Below are 22371 nucleotides of genomic sequence, written 5' to 3'. Positions count from 1 at the left end.
ACTGAACACGTGGGTACCACTGCTTAAACACTTATATATAATGCTGAAAAATAAATGTAATAAATTTGTCTCTACAACAAACTGTGGCGAATGCATGGCAGGCAACTGCGTGAAACGGATTCTATTGGCGGCGACCTATGCCACACTGAAGTGTGAAGTTCATCAGTTCAATGAGATGAAACTGAACTTCTACTTTTCTTAAATGGCTTCCCCTTGCTGCAGAGGGCATTCCCCTCTACTTAGCTTCGACAGACCTACTTCATTTAAGTAGATACTGAAGAATGCTTCCTGGCGTGGAGCAACAGTGCCTCCTAGTCATGCACCACTCTTGTGCGAGAACAGCTCTGATAATCCCGCTTCCGATTAACCAAAACCAGCTGTATGTTATGAGCGTCGACATGCTAAATGATGTCCATAAAGGACCTAATGTATTAAGCGAAGACTTTCAGAGTGTCAACGTCTGTGCCATGTGCCTAGAAGGTGACGGTTATTGTCTACTATAAGCCAATTTCTTGAGGTCACTGTCGAGCTGGCGTTATGTACGTGAGTCAGTGAAGCCAGCTGATGAGGACGTGATAGCAGGCGAGGCAGTGTTTTTGAGACTGGCTAAGGAGAAAGGAGTTAAAAATCGCATGTTGCGCTATGATTTGCTGTCCATCTACCGAAATCAAGTGAAGACAAACACTGAGGCGGAGACTTTAGCGGTATGGTATAGCTGGGATATGACACTGAGCATACAGGCCACCAGTGGCCACACCCCCCGCATTTGTTGCTGTGTCGAGGAAAGCACTGTCATAAAAAAAACATGTCTATTAACTGCGTCTGTTTCTGGGTACATCTTTCAAATACGATCTTCCTGCAATGCATACAGCCATTATTGATCAGCGCGTACAGTGAAGTCATGTGTACACTTACTACGCTGCATGTATTCATGAGGGCGGGATGAGGTGGGGAAACGGTATGACCTTGCAGCTCGAGTAAACTTAACTTCCGCTAACAACGTCACTGGATATATATATATATATATATATATATATATATATATATATATATATATATATATATATATATATATATATATATATATATATATATATATATATATATAATATCTAGTTGCCTTCTCTGCTAGTCTAATGGGCCATCGCTTATTCTCTGCTGTGCACACTTAGTGGCCACCGCAGGCTTATTCCTTCTTTCTAGTTTGAGGTTTACAGTACGATGACCTCATATTTGCTCAGTAATGTTGCAAATCTCTTAACTTCAGTACATCAATATGGCTACCAATTGACGGGACGTCCCAATAGTCGCCTACTATAGACACCGCTGACATAGCCATGTCTGGGTTCACGATGAATGCTGATTTTTAATTGTGCTTGCAAGTCAGAAGATTTAATCAGAAGATATTGCTATTCATAGTTGTGTCTGCGCAAAGGACGCTTGAGCTCACGGGCGCTGATCGCTTCAATTCCCTCGGATGACTCCAGCATTCCAAAGTAGAAGCCTGCGGCCTATACCGCGCCGAACAATACGCGCGCATGCACGCAAGGGGTCAAACAAGCCGGCGGTGAGACCATCCAAACACATGTATTCGCCCTTCCCCTCACTATAGACGATATCTTTCTCACCGTACTGCTTGCAACTGATGTTACAGCTTCGCTGAAGAGCAAGGGATGGCGAAGCGAACGGTGCGGTTAAGATCGGTGCAGCGGTAGCAGCGCATGGAGAGGATGGAAGCGACCGGACCCCCCGTCATTGATGGGAAAGGGGCCACTTTCGCACGGCTCGCAGACCCCTTATCGAAGACGCCGATCGCCACAGCTCGCGACGGGAGACAGAGCAGGGGCCACTCGAAGAAGTAAGTGCCCGCTGCAATTCTTGTCTCTGTCTGTCCAACTAGCTGCCGCGGTGGCACAGTGGTTATATGGCAAGAGTGGCTGTTGAGCTCTGTGCAGTGGGTTCGAACCCTGGCTCCGATAGTCACATTTCAATGCTGGACGAACGCAAAAGGGTGCCTGCGAGCTGTGCGATCTCTGTCCACGCTAAAGAACCCATGATGATTGAAATCAAAGGGGAGCTCTCCACTACGGCGTCTCTGTTCCCTTGCCTTCGTTCAGTCCTTCCTTCATCATTTCCCCTGAGGGCTGTTCGCGTGTCCAAAGATAGTAAAAGAATTAATTACAGCATTTCTGATTTCCTCATGAGGTAAACGCGTGTTTTTTCACACTGCCATCTGCGTGCAGGTAAAAAGAAACAGTGAACGTGTCTAGAAGGACGAACTGTATTGCCATTTTGTCTTAGAATAAGAAATTTATTATCAGATTTATTTGCCCAGGAGAAGAGCATTTAGAGAAAAAGAAAAAGTGCTTCTAGATTACACTTTTGATGAAAGAAGGGACATGAATGCTCGTTACGTGTTATCTCTCATATAGCGTCTACCTGTACACTCGTGAGAGAGCCGCAAGGGATCGATGTTAGAAGTACGGATGACGTGAGTTACAGGACCCAAGACTCGAGCTTTTCTAGCTACAAAAATGATAGCGTACTTGAGAGCAGCGGAGAAGTGAAAGGAAGCAGCAGGAATTACCATAATAAAGTTAGAACGAAAGGAAGAAGATGGTTTGCACGGTATAAAAAAGAAGAACCGAACAAGGGTAAATAGGGTACGCCTCAGGTCGCAGATGAGCCAACGTTTCGACAAGTGGACTTGTCTTCGTCTGGGCATAGCGATCATCACTGGCAGGGGTTTAAATACGCTTTTGCTTCCGAAGAAGAAAAGCTGGGGAGGGGAAAGTGGGCGCGAAAGAGTGGGGAGGAGAAGATGGGTGAGAAGAAAGTGGGTCATGTAGTGAAAAAAAAAAAAAAAAAACATCTTGAGTATGTACTTATCAGCCATGGAACCAGGGATTCTGTAGCCTGCAAAAGAAGTAAAAGCGGCAGTACCAGGGGAAAAAAAAAAAAAAAACAAAAAAAAAAAAAAAACACAAAAAGGACTACTATGCCGGTTAGGTGATTAGTCACCACTAAAGACGGTTTGGTGAAGATACACCCTACAAAGGGAGGCTATGCAAAGGGCCCTGATAAGGATAATAAAGTTAATTAGGAATAACAGTTATGGGGGACACCTAAGCTGGACCTTATGATGCTATAGTTTTAATGGCTCCCATGTCTCGGGGATCCTTGTGCGCGTACATGCAGCTTCTGATCACTTACTAACTACCAATCCCTTAACTTGCGCCTCTAATACTCACGCATTCGTAATAGCACATGGTCCTGTGGCACCAGCTACAAATCATAAGCTGCCATCAGACAGGTACAAAACTCAGCTTTAACCGAACATTAAGAATCTGCGTGGTCTAGGAAGTAGCATATGTTTGACTCGGTACTCATGAGAACGGGAAGGCTGATTTCCATGCCATCTTCTCACTCAAATGAACAGCACGATTTGGCAGCTGAACTCAACTTTCTGATATCACGTGATCTCGTTACGTCACCCAAGGCCACGCTACCCGCCACCTACCACCTGCCAGAGCCATGCCCCCGATTCTTCGCTCACAACTCCTTATTTTCCGCTTAAATACTGACGGTTTAGGATAAAGGTTGCCTGCCAAGAGCTTTCCGTCGAGGTCTTGCTTTTCGCCTACGCCGAACTGCGGCTGCGATGGCAGGGTTCAAACCGCGGTCGTTTTGCAGTGTCACCTATACGGAGTGCTTCGAACAGCCTTATATTGTTGTACGCAAGCTCGACTTGCGTACGCACGCCACTTGCCTTTCAATGAGCACGCAACCCTTGTAGCTGTCCTAACGATTACCTTGCGTGTACGGTTCCTACGTAATGGATCTGTCGACTGCTTCATTGGTCACGCCAGGGCGGTGGCGCCGAAAAGGAGAATAACTGCATTAGTGACGCGCTGGTTGCCAATCAGTCGCTGGAACCTAGCAACTACGGGCCCACTGGCGTGATAGTTAAGCCTGCTACACAGACACACTTAAGGGTTGCACGTAACGCGACCCATCGGTTATCCTGGTAACCTGCCCGACACAACAAACTACGTCAGGCCGCTAATAAGCTCCTTGTGGGAGCTCTCCTGTATGAGTGTTACAGCAGGCATCTGCAGTTAATGGCTTTGCATTGCCACGTCTAGCTGGAGGCAGGATTGGCGATTGTTAGTTACACGTGAACAAATGCACCGTTGTGTCCGAATGAAACCAAGGTTCTGGAACGATTCCCTATTCACTTTCACGACCCCGCGCACTGCGATTGGCAAGCACGTGTATACGCAACCTATATACGTGAGAAGTATAGAGCAGGAATTAAAGCCTTGGTTCAGGGCCGTGACGCGTGGCGCAATACTGCTATTAATTGGCTGTTAGGAAACCAAACGACGCGGTGACTCTATCACTCTCAATGCAAACCAAGGAGAGGGTGAAAGGGCGCCGTACTGATCTCTAACAACCTGGAGGGCATGTGTCGCCGGCGTTTCGAATCCTTTGAAGGGCAGAAAAATTCTCGTCCTCACCAGTCCGAAAGTGGAAACCCCCGAATGGACGTACTCCTACCCAATAACACTGCTTAAAAGCAAAGTTGCCGGAATCTACTTTTGGCAAAAACTGTACGAGTTTCAAAACAAAAACACATTTTCGTGATAGTAATTCCTTCGACTATTTATTCCGCGGATAATGCGAAGCACGGTATCGCAGTTGTGTTTAAATAATATTGATTGTAATTGGTTCAGAGGAAACGAAAGGCGCATTATCTGTCACACTTTTTCCACGGACACCGAAACCGCGCCGTAAGGTAACGGAAGAAGGTGGGAGTGAAAGTTGAAAGAGATAGAGGTCCCCTAGTGGAGGGCTGCGAAGTAATTTCGATCACCTAGAGATCTCTAACGTCCACTGACATCGCATAGCACACGGACACGTCTCCATTTCGCCTCCATTCAAAACTGAGCCACCGCGGTCGGGTTCGAACTCGGGTACTCTGGTATACAGTAGCCGAGCGTCTTAACCACTGCGCCATCGCGGCGGGGCTCGGGTTTAAAAAGCCGAATCCGTTTTCAGTGAAACGCTGTAGGCCCAGCCAAGTACGAAATGTACACATCCCAGCGTCTTTGTAGCGGCTGAAACGCCCTTCAATAAGCTTAAATAGACGTTGGAGTCTATGTATGCTCCTCTTGAGTAATATTAAAAAACAAATAAACTCCTAGCACACAATAAAATCAGAAAGAACCGCTAGCACCTATTCTCCGTATTCTCGTCAGTTACAGAGTGCATCATTTCCTAACGACGCTGCAACGACCTGAAGTGTCATATATACCCAGTGTGTTACAAAAGACGAGTACAAATTTTCAAAAATGTTCAAACCCGTGTTCAAAACCATGTTCGGTACTTTCCAAAAAAGATCTTCGAACACGTGCTCGTTCGAATAACCCTTGTAAATCTTCAGAAACAGTCAGAAAGACTATAAACTTTACATTGTTTCCGCAGTCAAAAGTAAGCAAGGCCTATCCCGATCGTAGGCATCAATTAGCTCAACCTGTGCTTCGGACAAGAACGGACTGCTTTTAGCAAGGGCATTTGTTCGGAACAATTCATATACACACTTGCAAAAAGTCGTGCACCTTTAGCACAATTACATCACGAACCTTTTCAATGTTGACTTCACCATGTTTACTTAGTAAGAAATGCATTAACAAACTCAATAGTGTAAACAACGGAAAGGTCTACGTCACGGACTACCTGGCTTCGCCCTGTGACTTCCTTCGTTTTGTGTATAAGCCAGCTTGGCACCGATTCCTCAGTTATCCTTCACCTTTGAATGCTCCTTGCCGCGTTGCACTCCGGCCAAGCGTTCTGGCCTCTTAGTAACCTTCCTGTGCTCATTTATACTCTTTGTGTGCGGTTATAAGCGGGCGCCATGCAAATCAGCAGCGCGTAGCGCGTGACAAGAGCACTACGTCACCTTCCGACTAACCACTGCCGGAGAAGCGAACTCGACCGTTTTCCGTTTCGCGAAACTTTTCTTTGCGCCTATGGCCAAGGAAAGCCGTGTGGGAACTGGGTAAAAACAGGCACGATTTTCCCGCCTCAACAAGCTAGCCATGCATGCGTGCGGGCACCGCGAAAGAAGAATTCAAAAGAAAAGGACAGACTGTCGAGCCGGCATTTCGCATTCCTGGAATGGCAGCGCTCACGCAACGCGCGCATCGCGTATTCCGAGAATCTTGTACGCGGTTCAGAGGCAAAACAAAAAGAAACAAAAAAGGAACAAAAAAGGGCTATGTTCAATTTACACCGCGAAAGGAAGGCACTCGCAGGTGTGAGCAGCTCAGACGGACATAACAATGGCGCTCCGCGCTAGCGCGCGAATCGCGTCCCAAGATGGCGGCATAGCGCCCCAGTTAGCAGACGACGAAAACAGGAGGAGCAGACGACGGCTGCAGAGCGCATATACCGTGATCTCCCGGTTCTAACGAGCAGCTAATGTTGGTCGTGAAAGCAAAGAGCGCATGTTATGAATGCCTTCAAGCAGCCTTCGTTTTTTTTGTTCTTTTTTTTTTTTTTTCGTCACTCCTCGCGGCTATTTGGGTGGTCGATTTTCGCTGTCCAAGCATTACACCGTGTTTTCGCTTCTCCCCATATGCTCGCATCTATATATATATATATATATATATATATATATATATATATATATATATATATATATATATATATATATATATGCGTGATTCGGTACGCCTGACGCTCCGCTGTGAATTCATCCTGAGCAGCTCAATCCCTCTGCGTGGACTGAATAAACACACCCCCTACAATATATATAATATATATATAACTATATTCCTACTTGAAAAGTAAGAGGAATTTTCTATCTTCTGCCAATGAAAGACATATACTATGGTGAGGCATGCCAAAAGTAAACAAAAATAATGTGCCTCTGCCCGTGCCACTAAGTATAACGGGCTGCCAATGAAAGACGGTGAGAAAATACGCCGAAAAAACACCGAACGTCGGTGAGTCTTACTGGGAGTCTTTTAATACCCGCACTTCAAATCAATACCAGCGCAGGATCATCTCCAGTGCTATGAAGGGGGGAGGTGGTTAAGGGTGGCTGTTCCTGGCCCTACAGGGCTGGGACGGTAGGTCAACGCCGCTTGCGGCGGGGGCTAGCCAGCCACCGAAGTTTTATCTGTTCTAGGCCGTCATTGCACCCGCCACCACTTAGGTGGTGGACGGCGGCTGTCGCGGCGTGCGTCTTTCTCTCCCTCTTCTTTTCTTAATTTCTTTTCTACTCTTTTTTGTCCACACGAGGCAGCGGAGGTGGCTCAGCTACAGAGCCAGTAGCAGGCCCGTGCATTCTTTTCCTTCTTCCTACAGCCACAACAACAACAACCAGTGCTATGAAGGGGATTGCGCTCTAAGGACTTTCTTTTGCCTTGCAAATGTGTCTCCTGTGATGCCAGGGAGCACCCAAGATCCATGCAGCCCACACTATTTGTACATATGGTAATAAATGTTTCTGCCACCACAACCTGACCCCTCCCCTTCGGCCTAACGTCGAACAAAATTCCATGCGCAAATTGGGAAACGCTAAATTGCAATCCTGGTATTACAATTAACGTGTTTTCGGTTTTTATGTCTGATGGTGTCCGCCGCGATGGCTCAGCGTTTACGGATCGTGTGTTTATGGAATCACGAGGACGTGGAATCTTGACCTTGCCACGACGGTTGCCCATCGACGGAGGCGGAAGGCTAAACACGCCCAAGTGCTGTGCGATTGTAGTTCACGTTAAAAACTACAGGTGAGGCAGCTAGTGCCCATTTCCTCTCCACGTAACCAATAATTATTTCCGTGCAGTCTGTTATGCGGCCACTTTTCTCTCATAGAAAGGTGTGCGTTAAAAACGAGTATATACGGTATATTGCTCCAGGTGCCTCGGCTGGACGCACACGTCGCTGGCGTCGTCATCGTCTGCTTCGGGAACAAGCGCCACGCAGCGGCGGAAAAATAAGCATGCCGAACGTGCGCGACCGTTTCACATTTCGCGGGGAGCAAGCGGGAGAGGAGGGAACAATGAGCCTACGGACACAGAGTTGCCACGACATGACTGTCGACGTTACGTGCAATGGGCAATTGCAAGTCCCGCGTTGATGCCTGTTTGGATTATTTCGCTTTGGAGTGCGTGTTGTCGCCGTTGTTGTTGCTGCTGTCTATGTGACGAAGATACTTCCAGCCGTACGTCCCATTATCAGCGTGTTCGGTGCAGCACGGTGGGCAGTTTCGCCGATGCTCCCATAGCGCCATAGCCCACAGTCTCCGGGGGCGGCACCGGCCTCTCATCCTGGGTGGTCTTTCTTACGCGTCTCTATTTCAGGGTCCGTGCGAGGGACGGCGAAGAAGAATAAAAGCAAGAAATTGACGCTAGTCCGAGCCTCTGTTGGGCATTACCCTGCCACATGAGAAAGCGTAAAAATAGTTTTGTGAGCTCAAGAAAAGAAACTGTCTTTCAAGCGTACTGGTTATTGGAGGAGCATTTTCTTTGGCGAGAAAGTCTCTGGACAACTTCCTCAGTGCTGAGCCGCATCGGAAGAAAGTTCCAGCTCTATCGAGTTTTTATATAATAAAAGTTGAAATAAAAGTTAAAATACTGTCCACCATCTTCCCACTTGTCAGCATTTAGCGTTCTTACGCAGAAGTCCTTCGCAGGTGAGTTTCAAGAGGTCAAACTGCAATTAAGTTCGTTCTACCCGCCGACGGTGCCTTCTTTGGACCAGAACATGTCAGTACTGCGATGTAGCGTGCCACAGGAGAAGCTAAAAGGGAATTTCGCCAATAATGCCACGAACAGTCACGTCAAATCCACTGCCAGGAGAAAATCCTCTTACACTGATGTCCGATTGGTCTTGCCCTGTGCCAGCCACGGCCGCCCTAACCCGTAACCCTTTAACCTCTCTTCCATACATGACCCCGTAACGCCACACGAGATACGCTTGCCTTCCCTTGGAAGCCACTTTGCTGCTCTTACATATCTATTCACTATTTCTTCTCCAAAGATGGTTAGCAGAGGAGTCCATGACCATGATCAGAAGCAGCCTGACTGCAGAGCAAATGCCTCGCTCATATTTCTCCAATTAAGTCCGTTGTGTGCCTACCACGGCCACCTAGTTTCCTCAAACTACCTAATCTCACGCTCCCGCCTAAATTTATTCTGGAACCTGCTGACGGGTCGGCACAGTTGGTCAAGTACTACTGGCCCGCTCCTGCTTTCGCGAGAAAGCGTGTCTTTCTGTTGAGTCGATGAACTTTCATATAAGCCTTATGCAAGTTAAGAACGAATCGGGCAATATGCGCCTCAAAAGAAGTCCTCCAGCCGATGACCTAGACGAACTGTCACGGCGTCGTGGTTAATCCACTTGTATATGTTAAAATGAGACCCCTGTGCTTTAAGGTGCAAAAGGTGTCAAACATGGAGTCGGTGAATCGACCGCGACCCCCAGACGACCGGTCGACGGCATTGGATGGAGGGCATCCTCTGATGGTCATTTGCTGCTTCGTTCTCAATCTGTTCGCAATCAACTGCATTCAATTGACTGCAGTAACTTCTTCGTTAGCATAACGCCTGGCTGGCCGCTACAGTTCGTCGAAATCAGGCAGCATTGCATGCAGGCATTGCCAAGGAGGTCTTTAGTTCGCTATTAATGTTTCGTTCGTGTCATTTCGTTGCAGCGAATTGAGTCTAGGAAGGTCCTGTGAAGAGCCAGCGAAGCTTCTTCTCTCTTTTGCAAGGCGTTGACCTGTCAGGCGCACCGTAACTGGCCTGCAGGACCTGAAAGCCCCCCGGCCGGCTGGCACGTATTCAGGGACTAAATAGAACCAAAGACCGCAGTTTCTCCGTCATCACCTGAGAGCTCATCACAGGTACCCCTCTGGCTGACGGCAGGGACAAAACCTAATTTGTCATCATCAGTGTCACCAAACTCAGCCAGCGGGCCACAATGCCAGCGAATTAGCATGTGTCACGGGGTGCCCGAGAGCGTTCACTTTGATCAGAAGAGTTGCGGGGAACGGTGCATTCAACAACCGAGCAACGGGACGAGCGGGCCACGACCAAGCTAGTCTGAAGGCGCCATTGTTGGACATAAGTCAAAAGAATGTAAAGACACAACTGCTGGGGGAGGAGTGCGTACGGTGTTTCTCACGCTTAAAGCTCGTTACTGACGCCAAAGAACGAGCCTGGCATTTTTTTCTCTTTCTTTTGATGCTCCTCACGCCACATCCAAACAAAGGCAAGAAAGCCCGTATCTCTGCTCGTCTAGCGGTGGGTGCCAAATTTAAGCGTCTCCCATGGAGGTCATTACACGCGAGCAGAGTCTGAACAACGAAGGGAAAATACGTGCTTGAACGTGAGTGAAAGAAAGAAAGAAAGAAAGAAAGAAAGAAAGAAAGAAAGAAAGAAAGAAAGAAAGAAAGAAAGGAAGAAAGAAAGAAAGAAAGAAAGAAAGAAAGAAAGAAAGAAAGAAAGAAAGAAAGAAAGAAAGAAAGAAAGAAAGTCTTTGGTGAAGCGAGAAACAGCGATCCTAGGAAGGCCAGCGTACGAGTAGGCACATCACTCGGTTCTACGCTAGTTGCGGATCTACACCACTTCTCCGCTCTTCTAGGAGCACAGCTTCCCTCCTGATTTTTTTTTTTCTGTATTTCATGCACAGCACCATGAATTCATCTCTGTCCGCTGGCGGCTATACGTCTGAGAGAAGTGACCCGTGGCGACCTTTGACCCCTTAAACCCAAGCGGCACGTAATATAATCGCGCAATTACACGTGCGGTTAGAGTTAGAGCGGAGGAAGAGCAGGAAAAAAACAGCCTCTCGCGTCGTATTTTTGTCCCTGTGTCATGCCTCTTCTTTCCTTCTTTTCATTCCGCGATTACGTGGAGTTACGCACGCGTTGAGGCGACTGTCGCGAGAATGGTGCATGATGCTTCAAGGCGACCCGACGAGGGACGGGTCGGCTAACAGGTTGGTTGTTGGTTTAACTTGTTATTGATGACCCGGTGCTGGGGGGTAGGGGTATATTGTTGTTCTGTTTTACAGCGTTAATCTTTATTATATCTTACTTCTGATTCAAGGCGCAGGTGGTGCGTAGATAATCAAAGCACTTGTGCATTTTTTTAGAAGCTTCCCATAGAACATAGCCTTTACATGGACGTTGGGACGCATTATACAAGCAGACAGCCTGAGCGCAGGCGCTCAGGGTCAATGTGAAAGGCAACGTTCAGTTTGCAAAAAAAAAAAAAAAAAAATCATGAATGCTATCGTTGTTCCTTAATAAATTTGAAAATGACTTATGGTTAATTATTAAACGTCAAAGTGAATTTTAGTTAGTAAAAAAAAAAATGTGCGTGTGACTGCGATTAGAGAGTAATCATTAATCGAATGCTGAAACTTCGTTTCATTTCATATTGAGTGACTCTAATAAGGGGTGCAATTGCTCACTACAGTAATTACTCTCTGTACAGCAAGCGCAATGTTAAAGGGCAATCATTGACACTATGATCGTCTATCACGTTTGTTCACTGAAGAACAAGATGTTCTCTTTATGAGTGCACACTAGCAATATCGACCTTGGGCCTATAGTAGGGGCCACCATTCCCGAGCGAATATCCCAACATTATCTTCCACTGTCTGACATCCGCGAAGTCCGGTGTGCTTGGAAGCATGTGTGTGGGCACGTAGAAGCGTCTGTGCCTGACAACTGGCTGCGCTATATTGAACCTGGCATGACAATGCGACCATGGTCGCTCTCCGTTGCCATCAATGACGGCCAGCGTTGCAATCTCACCAACAAGCACTGCCTAAGCGTCACCATCGAGATCCCGAACAGTGGCCAAATTTTAGGTCCTTATCAAAAGAAGACGATTCCACAAGGAAACTTGTTCCAACGTGCCAAGTATGCGCTGATTACCACCGATGTCATTTGCAAAGCCATTCCAATGAATCGCTCTTGTGAAATGTATATGAGTACAGGCGCGGCACAAAACTCAAAACTGTCTCTTCAATTACGCTTCTTCATCAACGCGTTGCATCAGCGTAGCTGCTTCTGCGTTTGAAATCTTCGAGACTCCATCACTTGCCACTCCCTGCCGGGAACATCAACGTTCACGTGACCGCGGTCACGCGATACCAAAGGCCACTAGGTAGTTACGTGATATGCTAAGCCAACGAAGACGACGCTTCAGCGCCTAGTTATGCACTACCAAATTGTCTGTAAGAAAGACATTTTGAGTTATTCAGCACATAATAAAAAAAAAAGCAATAGCTCAGTTAGCTTTCGACTCACTATCGCGTTCCTTTTTACGCCCCCATATAGAAACAATATGCGCTGTTATATCAGGTCCTGAAGGAGATAACGTAAGCAAGGTAATCTCTGCAAGCAAGAAATCTTTCGCAGAAAGAAGCATTGTGTAATTTTTTCCCCTACGATGAAAGTTCAAGAAATGCATTTCGCAACTGTAGGGCAGCATACGCGAAGACCAGTCACCGCGGGATGACAACCTTCATGCCAAGAGTCTTTGCGTTCGCCATGCATATGGATGCGGCGTAGCAGCAGAAAGACGTGCGCGTGCATATATATACCTGCGCCTTCTTGGCCTGTTGCTGGCGCGCCCTGGTGGACGCGTACCGTCCGTGGTCTAGGCCCGTGTTCTTGCGGTACGTCTTCAGCAGGTCCAGGAGAAGAGTGACGCCGTCGTTCGGCTCGTTCACGAACTCCTCCACGAAGCTGCAACAGAAAAGCGGTTGGCAACAAGTGACGAGCGTGTACCACAAGGCAAGATGCGAAACATTCGCTGACCAACAAGAATTAATAGCTGTAGTCGTCACCAACGATGTTCAAAGAGAAGAGAAGATAGCTAATAGATACAGTTTAAAGTTGTATCCGGAAGGTGGGGATCACAACGGCACACACACATACAATTCCGTTTCTCAGCTAGGCATGATACCGCGGGTAACACATCCCGTTTTCGAACGTTGTCACTCAACCTTCCGTGTCCACAGTACAAAACCAGTTGCTCTCATTCAGCCTTATTACCTGACGGAAGTTGTTGAAGCGTGCGCACAGTAAGCAAGCACAGGCCGAAAAGCTTCGCTAATCGCTAACGACTTTGACACCTTACAGCGTACAAGCTGTTCGCAGCAAGTGTCGTTAGCGGAGGCACTCAGCAAGACGATCATCATCGACAGGGTGCAAAGAAGCAAAACGAAGATTGCAAGCTACGTTGCTACGTGTTCACGACGCCCTTCTTTCTGGAAACTGCTTCGTCGTGTGAATTTGCCAACTGGACGGCTTCAGGGGGATGCACTGGGGTACGTATGTACCGTGGAATGGAAAGAAATGAATGAGAAAAAAAAATCCAAAATACGGGTGATGGAAATCGACACTTCCTTCATCGCAACTTATTCCTTCCAAGAGTGGAGCCTCTCGTGGCCTACAAGCTACACAGTAGGAGACGGCGTGAATTTGTCTCGAATATTTTCCGTCCGCGTGTCCGTTGCTAATGGGCCATGACGAACAACCAGCGCGACCGTAATCACGTCTTGCTCTCATATTTGTTTTTCTCTTTGAAGGAAAAGAGTGCTTCCTTGTGATCTCTGAAGTAACGTACACCCGAAAACAACGTGTTCTTTCAAAATTTGTACATGACCGTCTTAGCTATCCTCCCAGGGACTGACGTAAGCGAACAAGCTCCGGGGGGGGGGGGGGGGGGGGGGAGACAAGTCTTGCGACACATTACGTTTGAAGGACAAAGTCGTCCTTCCGTCTGGGAACTATTCGAGGAAGTTGGTCGTTGTGTCGCACCCGGAAACCACGCTTCAATTAGCACGGTCGCCAGAAAACGAGTCCCCAGAAGTAAACATATATCCATGAAGGACGACAGCGCACAGCAAAGGCTTCGTGCTATCCAACGACATGACGCGTGTGAGAAAGGAAAACAGGAAGTTGGAAGGCTAGGAAGCGGACGGGCACAAGCGCGGAGACAATGAGTTCGCCATTAGGGGTTGCGCCGTCGCCGGTGGTTTTAGGGTTAACAAATGGCGGGGCACTGTGTGCCGAATGCCGAGAGACGGCGCGCATACCTCAGTGTCAAAAGGCTGAGACGGAATACAAAAGGTTCCCTGCAGTGATTTATAAGTACGCTCCCCCGATCCCGTGCACTTGGGCGAGGAAGTAGAACTGCGACGTTTGTTTGGGGCGAGGTCCCACACTGGCTGTCGACGCTGGGCGCGGTAAACTATTCGGTACGGGAGGGGCTTTACTGTGCCGACGAAGATATCTTAACCATAGATACTTCGCTCGTGATTCATGCACTCTGGTGACAACTGTTGCGTAGCGCAAGTTATTTGCACCCGTCAGCAACTTCCCGGTTCGTTACAATGGGAGTGTCACGGGAGAAAAAAGAGAGATAGGTATACATCTTTAAAGGAAATATTTACAACACAGCGTGATGAATTAGGGTATGTCAAGAAGCGGGTCACAAATGCGTGATTAAGCAGGTCACAACGATGCCTTTGTTTTCAAACACAAAATGTGCAGGAATCATCAAATCCACTCCATGGTCGATAGATAAAGACCATGCATGACCTATAGTGCGGGTAGATATGTTGAAGATATATGACCGTTCGGTATGGGTCACCTCAAGGCATATCCATTGCGTCTGCCGAGGGTAGAAGTGCTCGTGTTGGGTTCGCCAGCTGCTACAGTACGTAGAAGGGTATTGCATTTGGCGATGTAAGACAGCCATGCTTAAGGCCACTTTCGAGCCATATACCGTCGCTATATTTCTCTCCTTAAACCAACGTAATCATCGGTCCAACTATAGCACCGAAGGAGCACATATGACTTTCTCGGCATCCTCAATGAAGCACTTTTTGCACAAGTTAAGATCACTCTGTCCTCAAGGATTTTGCTACTCCCATCTGGCCATCCTACAACTGTAATGCCCCATCCAACTATTCCTCCCTTCTCTGAATTCTTTTCTAATAATCTAGACACTGCCTGCTCTATGCGCAGCCTATGCGGCACAAGTCCACTTCCGTTCGCTAATGCATATCGTCCCTAACACTGCACTCAATCGCCTCTGACGTTGCGAAAGTAATTCGATTGCTCATCGATCGCTGAGTGCGAGGAACGGCAGTTATACAGAAATAGAACCAACATGCGTTCTCGGAAATCAGGAATGGGGAACACGCTCACGACTCTACGGCTGCACATCATTTTGTCTTTCTGGTTGTAATCCAAACATAGTACGGGTCCTTAGGCGCGTTGTCAGGTGAGATAATGGTCAGTGCACAGAAAGCCTCCTATCCTTCCTTATGTTCAACATGTGACAGCGCGGACACGGTCGGAAGGTGCAAATAGCAAATTGCAGTGCTCACCTCCCCTCTATATCCCCTCGGCTTTATTCTCGCACAGCACTGAGTAGCTGCAAAAGACGTTCGTCCCCGCTTACACGTCCGGCCATGAGATAACGTTCGGCAGGGTGTCGTAACAAGCTTCCGCTTGTACATTTATTCATTCATAGTATAATTGCAGCGCCAAAAATGGCACTCAGTAAGAGGACCAGGGCTCGGGCTTTATCACCATGTGCCCCGTTATGTATAGCGCAACCGTGTACGCTCGCTGCGACCGAAACACATCGATGTGACCGAAGAGAGCATCTACCTGTATACCTGTTTCTATTCGCATTTGAATTTCAGCGTCGCGCAGCGTACTTTTGTACAGGACACCGATGCGAGCCATATATACCTTCCTCTTTCCGCGCCGTATACTCGCGGCTAAGTTCTATACACTTTCGCTTTTCTTTCCCACGCCGGCAAAGAAGGCGGAAAAGATGCCCCGGGCTCGCTCCTTGAATGAGCGAGCCGGAACAAGGATGTCCACTGCGTCGACAGCGCTTCAAGGCAACCACGCGCTTACACGCCGAGCCAAGCCAGGAAGGAATTAAAGGCATGCACGGGGGGACCGGAGCCGCGCTTTTCGTGTACGCACTGGCCATCGCAGCCGTCGTCCAAGCGGCTTTCAGAAAAGGAAAGCTGAAGGAGGGAAGTCGATTAGAGGGAGGTAGGAACACTCGGGATGTGGACTCCAATCTGTGAAAGCGTGCACATTAGCGAAGAAAGGAATCCTGCCCTCGCTATGTAAGCAATGACTGTCCGCGGGCGAAACCTATCCAGCGCCCAGGAAATATGAAAGTAGCGTGGTCGCCGAATAAAAGGCGACAGAGTGGTACCCGAAAAGGCTCCGCAGACGTTCGCACATTCCTTTGGGAGCTGAGTTTATTTATTTTATTTTTTTTTTTTTTTTTACAGGCAGCGCAGGAAATATTCAGTCGCTATAGCAACACCTCCGTTAGGAAGGCCAGAATCGCAGAGATTGCGGTGTATACCTGAAGATATGCGGTCCATAAATCAATGCGTAGATATCGCAGAAAATCGCCGGCCCGTCTTGCGCCCAGTGTGACGAGGAAACGGCAGGCGGGAACTTAATGCCTCCTCCGCAAAGAATGCCCATGAATCGATAATTGCAGCGTTCGTGTCTCTAAGACACACCCAGAATTTGAGAAAGAGAAATAGCGGATCACTCCCATTAGAATGCATGAGCGATCTTGTATTTCGAATAGCTTCAGTCGAAGGCAGTCATTTTGTTCCCATAAAAACGTGGCTGCTATATTTGAAACAATATAGAACTTCCACTTTCAGCTCCACCACAAAAGGCCAGAATAATTGCGAGCCTAAGCGGAACGATACATGTTTTGAATGTAGTCCCAGCCTTTGCTGGAAACCTTGACAGGGTGAGTAAAAAGAGCCAATGCTCATCTAAAGATTGGGACTCTGGGATGGGACTGAAAGAAGAGGAAAAGGTGCCGTAGTGAAGGAATAATTTTGACCACCTGAAAATTTTTAACGTACACTGTCATCGCAGGGTATACGGCTGCCTCTGCGTTTCGCGTCCACCGAAACGCGGCCGCCGCGGTCGGGTTCGAACCCGGGTACTCCGGTTAAGTAGCCGAGCGCCGTAACCGGTGAGCTACTGTGGAAGGGAGAGAAGGAGGAAGAGACAGAAGTAGGGGAGAGCATCGAGCTTGTTTTGCAGCGCTCTTCTTCCACTCCCTCCATCCGCCATTTTTTCACAATGTGGTTGACGTGTCCGCCAAGAATGAGACATTTAATTAATTAGTCTTTTCATTCCCGATAAGCTGCAATAATTGACAGCAGGGTGCAACCTACGAGGCTTCTACACCTGAGTAGTTTGCTCGCTATAGACTAGATGGAGAATGTTCTTAAAAATCTTCACACAAACATTAAACACAGTACCTGCTGTAGGAAGAGCGGAGGTCCTCCTTGAGCCGTCGCATGAGCTCTGTGAAGTTGGTGAGCTCGACCATGGCATCCTCTGGACTGAGAGCAGGCTGGTCTCCACCAGATGACGTCACCGAGCGGCCATTCTGGTGATGATGGTGGTTGTTGTGGTGGCTGTTCTGACGCTGCGTCTGCCGCTTCACATAGAACACGTAGTCAGTGGCGGTCAGGTATGGCGGCCTTGGGCTGGCCTGCGAACAGAAAGTGTGGTGGTAAGATACACATGGGACACCCTATCTTTGAACTCGAGAAGTTTGGTTAGGTCGGTTTATAGGGTTTAACTTCTCAAAGCGACTAATAATGTGAGAGACACCATGGTGGAGGGTTCCGGATCGTCACCTGGGGTTATTTAACGTACAATGACGTCACCCAGTACACAGGGAGACTTAAACGCGGCTGCCACCACCGAGATGGAATTTCGGTCCCCCGGCTCAGTGGTCGAGCGCCCTAACCACTGAGCCACTGCTGCGAAGTAAGATAGACCATGCGTAAAGAGAAGACGTTCATGCGAATTCGACAAAAACCAGTTCAATCCAGAAACAACACATAGAAACCCGAAAGGAGTCTTGAAAATTGAATAGATCTCAAGCAAAACAATATAGAGAAATTTCGCAGTAAATTTCAAAAATTTAACCAGGAATAAAAAAGGAAGGCTAACAGACTTCTACTTGCTGAATCATTGACACGAGCCAATTGGCAGGTTGTGTATTGTAGAGCTCCACAAACTTATACCTGTTGGCACGAGAAGTTTAGCATTTCACCTTTCAACGCTAAACACCTGCAGCGTGAAAAATCCGGATATTGGATAATTCATGGGAACATGCCTGCTTCATGTATTTCTCTCCCGCTACAGAATGTTTACGCCAACACTTAGGCGGGCGGGACTGCCACTATGACCCCGTGAGGAAGGCTGAAGCCCTCAGATGCTTTCCTGCATTACTTGCCTTTAAAGTAATGATAAAATAAGTCTGACTGCACTAAAGTGCGCTCTTTTCTTGCTGTTCTGCGGTCCTTTGGTATTTTTCGCTGGTCATGAGCTTCCAACTGTACGGGCCAACTCAACAGCGGCTCAATTTCGGCGCACAACTGTGTAGCGCAAATTCACCCCATCAATGAACTGCACACACTCGTCCATATACGGTCTGGTGTGAAGAGCGCAACCTTCCTGAGGTTGTTCAACCATAGGGCCGGGCGTCGCAGGCCTCCCTCGACAGTGCTCGGTGTCCACAGTAGCTGCCCTCGCCAGTTGCCGGTGAAGCCTTCGGCGTGACAAGGGTATATTACACTGCCTCCTATCCAAGCGCAACTGGAACTCGCCTGCTGTACATCACTGGGATTAGTGCCGGCCAACTTCTCGTGACACGTGCAGTTCGATGTCGGCCAGCATGAGAATTTGACCACGCGGTCACTTCCGCGGCGTGGGACACGAGAATGCAAATCGCGATACCAGGTGGCGGCGGTGAGACATAGCGCACGGCCCTAGTCGTTCACGAACATGGAACATAGGATACGCGAAGCGAGGTATTTCCTTATGGGAGCCCGCAGAGCCGTTATCCGAAACGTCGCTCCCAGGTACGCACTGCGCTGACCCGCACTTCTGGGCGCGTTTAATTAGGGCTGGGTGCAGTCGCAGGCGCTGAAATGTGCCATGAGAGAGACGCAGGGAGGGGCCTAGACACCCACCGCGCTTCGACAGAGGGTATGAACAAGCCGCGCGAATGGAACGCAAATTGTGCGCGGTTATCAATGACACTCATTCCTTGCGCATCACTGGATACTCTCATGCGTAGAGTGCCGGTAAACCGGATGCCGTGGTGGCCCGCCTTGAGCCGGCGAGCCATGTGGCCTTGGTGCCATTAATAGTGTTCATTTATTACCAACGGTCAGGATGATCAGGCCGCGGGTTATTTCGTGTTTCGCTTTATGTAAAAACACTGGTGTTTCTGGTTAGAGACATTACTGGAGTGGACTCGGTTGCAGCTCAGAACAAGGTGTTAGTAACATGAAGAAGGAATTAACTGACAGACTAATAAGCAAACTGAGTAAAAACTGTGATGTAATTTGTCTATAATCTTGGGAAAATGTGACACTAGTTGCTTCAGACGAACAGAAGAGAAAGAAAGACCTGATCATTTTACATACAAGCATTCCAGACATATAGGTGGACGTATTTGTGCGTATTAGAAAAGTAGCTCTCGAAGATTTCGTTTGTTTATGTTCTCGACATCACACGGTATGCAGCTCAAATTAATTGAGGGTGGGATTGGCCCGTCATAACGGTCCAATATGATGCGTAATAAAGCATTCCAAAGCAAAGTATTGACAACCAGGAAATTTTTCTGTAGGACAGATTCTGAACAGAATGATGGATGCCGGGTTAAACACCGTTGCATACATGTATCCTATCCAGGCTCACCTATCATAACATTGCATACTATCGAGGTTACACAGGGAAAGAGAGCCTAAAGCAAGCCCTAAAATAATCTTAATCTGAATATGGAATGCATATTACAACCGCACGAAGCGACACGAGGGGAAGAAAGCACAGGACAAAAACGCGGTTGCAATATGCATTCCATAGTCAACCACCAACTAGCACGCCTTCGTATATGTTACATGTCTGAAGCCAGAAAATAGCCCCTAGGGCCTTGCATTCGAATACGCGTAGACTTGACGGCTGAAGTCCTTGTGCGTTCTTGGGGCGACCGCTACCCTTGTATCTTCTTCATCACAAAGAAATTCAAAATGTTCTGGATGCTTTTTTTTTTTTTTATATAAACTAAGACCGCCGGCTTGAGGCATTTGGCTGCTCCACGGAGTACGTTTGAGAGCGCCTTGGTATTCCTCCCTCTTCAGGCACCCGAAAACAAGCCCGCGTAGTAGTGCGCTAGCGGTCCGCTCGCCCGCGGCGTCCTAGGCACGCGATGTCCTCATCGACGCCGCGCTCTTTCGAAGCGGCTTGCGGACACTTGCACGCCCCTCCTCATCCCTCGTGGGAACGGTGTCATTCCGGGCTCTGCCATGCACGGCACCACGGGGCTGAGTAAGGAAGCGACGCTGCTCTCGTAGTACACACAACCCGCTGGGGGCCGAGGTGGCGGTGGTGTGAGTGCGTACGCGGACGTGTGTGTGCGCGAACAGGTGAGGGAGGGGAGAGGTCTCGTTGAAAAGAATACCTTGGCGGGAGACCGCAAACACTTGGAAGATAAATAGAGAAGGGAGAAGAAAACAAGGATGGGTAGCACGGGCAGGGCAGAAAGGAGGATGGAAAGAAAAATACGTGGCGAGAGAGGGAAATAGAGAAGAAAGAAAGAAAGAAAGAAAGAAAGAAAGAAAGAAAGAAAGAAAGAAAGAAAGAAAGAAAGAAAGAAAGAAAGAAAGAAAGAAAGAAAGAAAGAAAGAAAGAAAGAAAGAAAGAAAGAAAGAAAGAAAGAAAGAAAGAAAGAAAGAAATACGGTTGTCGAACTTGGACGCTTTCTCTTTCTCATTTATTCGAAAGAACTGGCTATCCAATCTCCAGTAGGCGGCCGTTTCTTTGTATTTTTTTTTAATGGACAACTAAATTGTCTATGACAACAACGAAGCAATCGAGGATCAAGCTGCGCTAAACTACCTATTAGTAACAGGTTTCACGTGTGAGATATGACTTTGAAAATCTCAAAATGCGCTGAAATGACAGTAATACTTCTGTCATACGGGCAAGTCCCAACTCCTTCGAACTTCTTTTCCATAAAGGACCACGCAGGGAGTTCAGCCTCAAAGGAGTTGTCGCCATGTCACACGGCTAAGAACGAGCTCCTCAAAGACGTCGTCAGTTCCCATTAGACGCTGTTCGTTTTGTGTATGCACATAAAATAATCAAGTTAGAAACATGTAAAGTAATTTTTAGCTGCTTTATTTTCAACAGTTTGAATTCAATTTAAAATATAAATGTGCCTTCATTCATATGAAAGGAATGCGCTGTTACTTCTACTAGCATAGTGGGTTTGTCCTTTCTGCTGGCCACAATGTGCTTGCAAAATTCTTGCGTGTATGCTTGGATATTAGCGCATTTCCTTTTTTCCATGCTCTACGTTGTGCTACAGTATTAAAATGAGTTACAAACGCTAAATGAATGCATAAGTGCTTATTTTAAAACCTGCATAAAGCTCACGGGGAAACAGAGTACTCCCTTTACCTGCCCGAGGGAGATGATTGGAACTCCTTACGCTAGGAACTTCCTTAAACTTCCTTTCCTAAAGGACTGCCGTGTGACACGGTGCGTATCTCTATTGGGATAAAGACTACCTTGGTTGAAGGGAGTTAAAAGGAGTTCAGCCGTGCCCGTTTGACAGCAGTATATCACCTATTCAAAAAACAAAAAAGCCATTTCCCTACGCTTACAACGCCAACAATAACCAAATCGCTCGGGTTGCCCAGTTCAAATACTTGGCCTTAATTATTGACTCTACGTCCATTTAGCTAGAATTCGCATTTTAAGAACGCCGTGTTTATAGCATCAAAATCACTCTGGTTGCTCACACGTCATTTGAAAGACTGCCATAGCAAAACAAAATTAGTTGCATACAAGTCCTTCGTAAGTCCGTTACTTGAGTTCGCAAACGTAGCTTGAGACCCATCCCCAGACTAAACCAGAAACTAACCCAGTGGAGCGTATTCAGAAAAGAGCGCTTCGTTTTGTTCTCAGTGCTTATTGTAGATAGCTCTCCGTATCATGTCTTTACAAACGGTCCAGTCTTTGCAGCCTCGAATCACTTCACTTAGTGGCCGGGGTCACGTACGGTGTAATACGGGACCAGAACGCTTGTAGATCGCTGCCCGTCGACGCAGATTTTTCCGAGCACGCGTAATATATCCCGTATACGCGCAATTACGAAATGACTTTCTTTCTTCCTAGCGGATGTCTTATTTGCTTGGAATTGGCGTTCAGTGAGTGTGACGCGGAAGCGTTGTGTCCAC

At 47.6% G+C, this 22371-nt stretch overlaps 1 protein-coding gene across 1 annotated transcript in view; it reads right to left on the bottom strand.

Moving 5' to 3' along the window:
- The window catches only part of mwh (multiple wing hairs), a 60743-nt gene that overhangs the window by 17617 nt on the left and 20755 nt on the right, over positions 1-22371 (bottom strand). The window contains exons 2-3 of the mRNA XM_084604774.1: positions 17368-17603; positions 12631-12775 (exon numbers count right to left, since the gene is read on the bottom strand). Coding sequence (XP_084460900.1) covers positions 12631-12775; positions 17368-17603 — 381 coding nt within the window. The remainder of the gene's footprint in view (positions 1-12630; positions 12776-17367; positions 17604-22371) is intronic.

The sequence above is a fragment of the Amblyomma maculatum genome, chromosome 5 (assembly GCF_055883805.1).
Source record: "Amblyomma maculatum isolate TAMU_Amacu chromosome 5, ASM5588380v1, whole genome shotgun sequence".
NCBI classification, from domain to species: domain Eukaryota; kingdom Metazoa; phylum Arthropoda; class Arachnida; order Ixodida; family Ixodidae; genus Amblyomma; species Amblyomma maculatum.
This window is presented reverse-complemented; position numbering and strand designations above follow the sequence as displayed.